The 8,166-nt window shown below is 33.7% G+C and overlaps 1 protein-coding gene across 1 annotated transcript; it reads left to right on the plus strand.

Moving 5' to 3' along the window:
- Positions 1 to 3,707: 3,707 nt before the first annotated feature.
- Positions 3,708 to 6,207, plus strand: LOC105160170 (D-galacturonate reductase). The gene is made up of 3 exons (XM_011077439.3): positions 3,708 to 4,115; positions 4,235 to 4,478; positions 5,480 to 6,207. Exons 1-3 carry the CDS (start codon positions 3,757 to 3,759, stop codon positions 5,870 to 5,872), a joined length of 996 nt encoding a protein of 331 aa, XP_011075741.3. The 5' UTR covers positions 3,708 to 3,756; the 3' UTR covers positions 5,873 to 6,207.
- Positions 6,208 to 8,166: the final 1,959 nt, after the last annotated feature.

Consider the following 8,166-nt stretch of genomic DNA (forward strand, 5'->3'; position numbering starts at 1 on the left):
ATTATATGCAAACTCCATTAGAGGTAGATGATCATCCCAGTTGCCCTTAAACTCCATTGTACAAGCTCTCATCATATCTTCTAGGGTTTGAATCATTCTTTCTGACTGCCCATCTGTTTGAGGATGAAATGCGGTACTAAAATACAACTTTGTGCCCAATGCCATTTGTAAACTTTCCCACAAGCGTGAGGTAAATTGGGGATCTCTATCTGACACAATCGATACAGGCACTCCATGTAATCTTACTATCTCAGAAATGTATAATCCAGCTAACTTATCAAGAGAATCAGTTATTCGTACCGGCAAGAAATGAGCAGATTTTGTCAATCTATCCACAATTACCCAAATAGCGTCGTGCTTTCTGAATGTTCGTGGCAACCCCACGACAAAATCCATAATGATCTTCTCCCACTTCCATTCTGGTATTGATAGAGGTCACAGTTTACCTGCTGGTGCCTGGTGTTCTGCCTTTACTTGTTGACATGTCATACATTTAGCCACAAATTCAGCCACATCCTTCTTCATAGTCTGCCACCAGTAATAAGGTCTTAAATTCCGATACATTTTTGTAGTACCAGGGTGTATTGCATATGGTGCATTATGAGCTTCTCGCAAAATCGCTTTGCGTAACCCATCCGTATCAGGCACACAAACTCGTCCCCCATTCACTATTACTCCATCAACTCTTATTGAAAAATTTATTTTCTTACCAAGTCTTATTCTTTCCAGCATTCGTAATAAGAAAGGGTCTTGAGTCTGTGCTTTTTTGATCTGATCCACAAAGTCTGGCTTAAGTTGCAAGGCTGCCAATAAACCCGTTACCTGATCAACCTCCAATTCTGTATTCATAAACCTCATCTCCAGTAGCAATGTCTGATTACTGAACTTTTACGGAATTGGACTAAAAATGCCGAAACAATCATCCTCATTTTCATCTCCAAGATGAATTAGTGATGGTGAATCTTCCTTGTCACTTTGAATTTCCTCAATAATTTTCTGCATTTCTTTAGTGGTTGTTGCTTTTGCAATTCTTGCGGACAAATTGTTTTTCTTTAATAAAAATTGTTCCTGCTCTGAATTGAATTCTTTGCCAAGAATTGTTGACGTTATGCACATTGTAGGATTTTGTTTGAACCATTCCAATATTGTTGTTTGTTCAAATGTTTACGTATTCATTTTGTCCCACCATTTTACACAATATTTTTTCCCCAAGGAAAATATGATTGTATCTTCATCAATTTGGATGGGCTTGAATTGGGGCTCAGTTTTCAGAATCCAAGTCAGATTAAATTGGATATAGAATTTGAGTAAATTGGGGAGATGTTTTCTTGGAAACGTACTGGTTTTGAGATTTTCTATAAAGAATTTGAATGCATCCCGGACTGGTTTAGGAAGAATTTGTGGTTCCGGACCAAAATAGTACCACCATCTGACAAACCAATTTGGAATTTTCTCGGGAGAAATTTTGGTGCCAAAAAGAAAATAAAAGGACATGGTATTTTTTTTTTATTTTGTTTAAGAAGGAAATGTTGGAAGGCTTTGATATAGTCCCAATAGGATATCAAAGGATATATTTTATTTGGTATGTTTTTAAGCTCATAAGGACTTTTTCCCCAATCGGTCAAAGAAAGAATGGAGTTTATAAAAATTTTTCAGTAGTCAATTTGTGAGGAGTTGGCTGGGGCTCCTTTGGGAGGCATATTTTGAATGAAGATGGATCTAGTAGAGACAAGAATGTCTTCATAGAATTGTTGGGTCTTTTGAGGATCTTCATAAATCCTGTTATGATAGGCGTCGAGGCTCCGATGGTGGTTGTTGATTGGAGGGGCTGGTCCGCTATATTTCTGCTATATTTTTGTGCCTTTTTGTTTCATCCTCTAGTCACTTGTCTAGCATGTCTACTATATTTATTATTATGCGTTTGATAGACACCAAACGCCCATAAATTTCAAAGGGAACACCCCTTTGAACCTCTTTAAATAATTTTTTTATTTCATGCTTTCGCCGTGTTCCCGGGCTATACCGATTCTTTCATTTCCTGCCATGCATACTCCCTGCTAGCCAGGAGCGCCTACGTGGAGGGTCCATGTGTGTGCCACGCAAGCCTCAAGGAATGATGTGTGTATGAGGACTAGACCAGTTACGAGTGTTTGGACCGAGCGCAGTGGGCTTCTTCCATTATCGTGGCCATGCACAGGGGGTGGGATGTTGGGCTCTTTAATTTGTTCTTGGGCTTAAATTCGTCGGGCCACACCCATCAATTAGTTAATTATAAGATTTGCTTTTTATGTTTTTTTTGTTAATTTTTTAAATTACTGTTATTTAATTCAATGGAATTTATTTAACAATTTTAAACTTTTTCATTTAAATATATTTTATTTTTATTTTAATCAATTAATATATAATATTTATTAATATTATATATATAATATAGTCCGGGTCTGTCGATTTTTTCATTCGGGTCCAACCGATCGATCAGTTATCTAGTGAAAGTGAACCAATGATTCGATTGGTTGGATCTACATTCTGATTCTGAAAGCATTCCTTACACTAATACTTAAAACAAAAAAAGTGTAATTATCCCAATTATATAAACAACAAAGGAGGTTGGAATAGCTGACTACTTTTTCCTTCATTAAATAGAGAATCTTTCTTTAAGAATAGACAACACCATTAATGACTTTCCCTTTCCTTAACGGATATTTTTCATTAGAAAGAAGCCCTATTTCACTTCTCCAATCAGTCAGTCTTAAAAGTTATAGAAGTCAAAGTTGGAGGCATCTAGAAAACCTGCTGAATTGAAAAGTCCGATCATTGGAAACATTAAATAATGGGCATAATTACATCATTCTTTATTAAGATTTTCATATAATTATATGTGAAATTTATGTAATTCGAAAAATTCATTTAATACCATGTCCTTTATTTATTATTAACAAATAATTTTGTTTATTAATCAAAATTATTAAATGTATTGATATTAGTAACAAAATTCAATAAAAATTCATTAATTGACTTATTGCAAATCAAATAATATTTTTCCTTACAAAATTATCCTTATATGTTTGCATACACTAATATAAGTGAGAAAGTATATTTTTCACACATTACAAGAGTAGTTATGTTAGAAAAAAATTGAGTTTAGTGCAATTTATTTTTCTGTAATATTGTAAATGTGAACAATTATTTTCTATGATAGAAAAAAATAGCAATTTACCCTCCTATATTTTTTAAAACAAAACAATTTATCTACTTATCTAAGGAGGTAAATTGTTGCATTTTTAAAAACACAGAGGGGTAAATTGCTGCATTTTGAAAAATACGAGAAGGTAAATTACTATTTTTTGTATAAGGGGCTAATTTACTCATCAATATCACATGAGGTTACTTACATTTTTTTCGAAAAAAATTATTTAATTATAATAAATAAATAATCAATCAATTCAAAAAATATAATTTTTCATTAATATTAATAAATTTAATAAATTTTAACTAATGAAAAAATATATCTATTAAATAAAAATAAAAAGTAAAAAAAGTAAAAATATTAAATATAATTTTTTAAATTATAGAAATTTTTTCTGTAATTATACCTCTTAAGATATAATATCCCCAAACATTAAATACTAACCACACCTTAGGAAGGCTAATATTATATTATGAAAGAACAAATCAAACATGCAGTGATGGAAGTCCACAACTGACAACTCCCGGAAGTTTGACCCAACAACCGTGGCCAAGAAACTTAGTATATATATGGAGAGCAGTGTGGGCATTTGCTCAGCAGCGTTGAAAATGGGAGGTGTAGCAATACCAACATTGAGTTTGAGCGGTTGCGAGACGCCGATGCCTGTCATCGGCATGGGAACAATGTCGTATCCACCTGTCGACATCGAAACGGCAAAGGCAGCCATATTGGAGGCGATGAGGGCCGGATACCGCCACTTCGACACCGCCTTTGCTTATGGTTCCGAAAAGCCGCTTGGCGAAGCCATAGCCGAAGCCCTGCGCATCGGACTCATCCAATCCCGCGACGAACTCTTCATCACTACCAAGTTGTGGTCAAGTTTTGCTGACCCAGCACAGATCGTCCCTGCTTGCAGAATGAGCCTCCAGTAATTAATTGGCTCTTTGTTTGTTGGGTTTTTTCATAGTTTATTTCAATTTTGTCTCAAATTCAAAATTATGAGATTTCAGTCGATCTGTGTTGTGATTTGATGTTTGGGAAATGCAGAAATCTTCAGTTGGAATATGTTGATATGTACCTGATACATCAGCCAGTGAGGCTGACAGAGATGATCAGTAGAACTCCAGTTGCGGCGGAGATTATAAGGGCTTTGGATGTGAAGGGTGTGTGGGAAGGCATGGAAGAGTGCAAGAATTTGGGGCTCACAAAGGGCATTGGAGTCAGTAATTTTTCTTGCAAAAAGATGGAGGAAGTCCTCTCAATCGCCAAAATTCCTCCAGCAGTCAACCAAGTCAGTCTCTACCTTCAAACTCTATGAACTGTTAATGTTGCTACTTAATTTGAGATTTATTCAGAATTTATGATTAATAAAATTAGGCTTAATATAATTTACCCATTCCTGATATTGTAAACGAACAAATAATTTTACTTTCTAACTTGAAGCAATTTAACCTCATTTGAATAACACAAGGATAAACTGTTGTAATTTACAAAATACAGAAAGTAAATTGTTAATTCTTTTTTTCTTATAGGGAGTAATTTTCTCATTTACAATATCATGGATGAAAAGTTAATCAACAACTAAAATATCTTAAAATTTGAAAACCCGATTCATATCAAATTTAAATGTATATAAGACTGTGTCAATTAGATTATATCATACGATACGATTTAAAATCACATGATTTGATTCAATTTTACAACGTCTTAAATGATTATCGTATGTTACGAGTACGATATCTCAATGTTCATATATTAATAAGTCTAATAATAATATAAAAAAAATTAGCTCGAGCTCGACAGATCATTTAGGAATGGAGCTCGAGCCATGCAACTCAAAATCGAGCTCAAGCTCGAACTCGCCAAAAAAGGTCGAGCTCGACTCGTTTATATCCCTAGATGGGAGAAATATATTATCTACTCAAAAAGTATTTTAGAGTTTATGAAATATGATTAAAGATTGAGTTCTAATTTTTTCTATGGTCTTGCAAATGGAATGAGGTGATATTGTGGGGTAACCAGATTTTATTCTGAAGTCATGAGCATTAATATCTACACGAGGTCAATCATGGTTTACGGACAATGGCATTTGTATTGGCTTTCTATTAGTAAATGTCAAGCTTTATTCAATTTATTATGTTACTTTACACATTACAATGATTTTCTGGAGGGAGACTTGTTTATTTGAGACTGTTTTTGAAATAATTTAAATATAAATCACACAATATCCACAATGGTATATTTTTCGGGCAGCACAAGAACACTTCTTGAATCTTTCCATGTTGTATATAGGTGGAGATGAACCCTCTTTGGCAGCAAAAGCAATTGAGAGAGTTCTGCAAGGCAAGAGGCGTTCACGTTACTGCCTACTCTCCCTTGGGAGCAAACAACACTAAATGGGGAGACAACAGAATTGTAGAAAGTGATGTGCTAGCAGACATTGCCAAGGCCAAGGGGAAGACAACTGCGCAGGTGGCGCTGCGATGGGCGTATGAGCAAGGAGTCAGCATTGTCACAAAGAGCTTCAACAAGCAGAGGATGAGAGAAAATCTTCAAATATTCGACTGGGCGCTAAGTACCGATGATCTTGAAAAGATTGACCAACTCCTGCAGCGAAAAGGGGTAACTTTGGCGTCTATTCTCGGACCCCATGATCTTGTTTTGGAGCTTGATGCCGAGGTTTAATTGCAGTTGACTCCTCTACTTGTGGTAGCCGTTCAAATGAATAAAAAATTGAGATTATTTCTCGGTTTTTTGTTGTTGTGTCGCTTTTAAAATACTAATAGGTACAAATCTCCTAAAAAAAAAGAGAAAATGATATTACTATTCCTCAAAATTTAAAAAAAACCCACTGTTTCCCCATTGGACAGTTATGTTTCGTTGTTTTTAAAAGTTAAGTGGGTTGTATTGTCCTCTTTTCTAAGCAGAGTTTTTCGCCTATTATTATTCTATACAGTGGATTGTATTTTAATTGAGTATGTTTATATGAAAATTTGAAAGAAAAGATTTTCATTCTCTTCCTTTTTAGTCTGATTAACCCTTTTCATCTGTCAAGCATCTTCTCGTCAATTAAAAATTATGGTTAAATTACAATGAGCTCCCCTGAGATTTTATATTATTAAGAATATTTTCTTATTATTTGAAAAATTATAAATACTTTTTGATATTTAATAAAAATACTGACTGCCATGATTTCTCAAGTTTGAGAACTAATCCCGTACTATGGGAATTGGGAATACCAGTCACATCGTCCAAGCCCTTAAGGCTTCTATAAGACGGTTCCTGTGAGTCAGTTCAGCGAGTTAACTACCTTCTCAACTACCTCATTAAAATTGTACATACAACCTACTTCTCTTGTAGACAAAACACGGCTGCAATACTTAGTGCAAGTCTTTATAGAACTCTTAAGGTTCTCAACTTGGCACATTTTCAAACCGAATCTTTGAAGTTGGTTTCATAGCTGCCAAATCTATGCATAACTCAACTCCATATGTTTAACTTTTTGGTTTGTGGGCATTTTATTAGGATATTGAAACACCGTTTAACATAAATGGTAAGCACAAAAAAGCACAATGGTAGTTTGATGAATTCTTACCATATTCATCAATTCAATATTATTGTGATAAAGATTGTCGAATAGAAAAAGGAAATCCACTTGACTTTTTGGTCACCTATTCCAAGACTTTATATTAAAACTTTTATTAGAATTACAATTATATTCCCTAATTTTATAAATTTATAGTTTGACCTCAAATATTATATAAAGCTTCAACCTAGTCCTTTCAAGTTTTAATATATTCAAATTTCAACCTATAAAATTTATTTATAATTAAATTTAGATTTTCTTAATAATTATCAATTATTCTGATAACTATGTAAAAAAATTTATGAATGTTACACCGTGATTCCAAAAATTGATCTCAGCTCGATCATCTTAGATGGAATCGGCCAATCTATCACCGATCTTATGTTTTTTTTGTCCATTCGATTTCTTTCTTGGTTGATTACATGCCCAAGGAACATAATTTGTTCACAAGAGAATTCTCACTTCTTCTTCTTGGCGTATAGCTCATATTTCCTAGGTTTCTAAAACCCAACTCTCAAATATTATAAATGCTCTTCCAAAGACTCAAAATAAATCACGATATCATCAAGATAAACAATTACAAATCGGTTCAAGAATTCATATAGAACATCATTCATTAAGTTAGAAATAGTAGCAAGTGCATTCGTCAAACCAAACGGCATCACCAACAACTCAAAAGAATTATATCTCGTCATGCACATGGTCTTTGGTCTGTCGCCCATGGAAACATTAAGTCAATCTTTGGTGTAGTACACACCATCGTTAATTTGTTCAAAAGGTCCAATGCGTTTGGAATAGGATACTTATTTTTCACAGTATCCTTATGATGGAATGGGTACAAGCCCGGGAATGTAAAATGGGCAACAAAAGTTGTAAATAAAATATTAAATGGGATCATACCCCATGTCAATTGGGCTATTCGTGCACTTGCACACCATGTGACGTCCTTAGAATTTTACACATAATTGAGAGACTAATTGGTAACTATTAAGAAAAATTCAAATCTTATTATAATAAATTATAGGTTAAAATTAAAATATATTAAAACTTGAATGAAGTAAATTGGAGTTTATTATAATATTTGGGAATAAATTATATTAATTAAAAAATTAAGTAGCACGTAATGTGTATTTAGGGAAGAGTTTAAATTAAATAATACAGATATAAACATATATAATAATTAACATATATACAAATATAGAGGGTGAAAGGCGAAGCATGGACCACCCACCGCATCAATCCTTCCCCTTTAACATACATATATATGTATGGTAATATGCTCACTCGCATGAACACATTCATATTTTACATACGCACACCCGCAGCGACGAAAACAGGTAAGTGAATTTTAGATTTTAATTTATATTGATTTATATAATTATATTATTTAATT

The sequence above is a fragment of the Sesamum indicum genome, linkage group LG4 (genome assembly GCF_026168435.1).
Source record: "Sesamum indicum cultivar Baizhima isolate 11 linkage group LG4, ASM2616843v1, whole genome shotgun sequence".
Taxonomy (NCBI): domain Eukaryota; kingdom Viridiplantae; phylum Streptophyta; class Magnoliopsida; order Lamiales; family Pedaliaceae; genus Sesamum; species Sesamum indicum.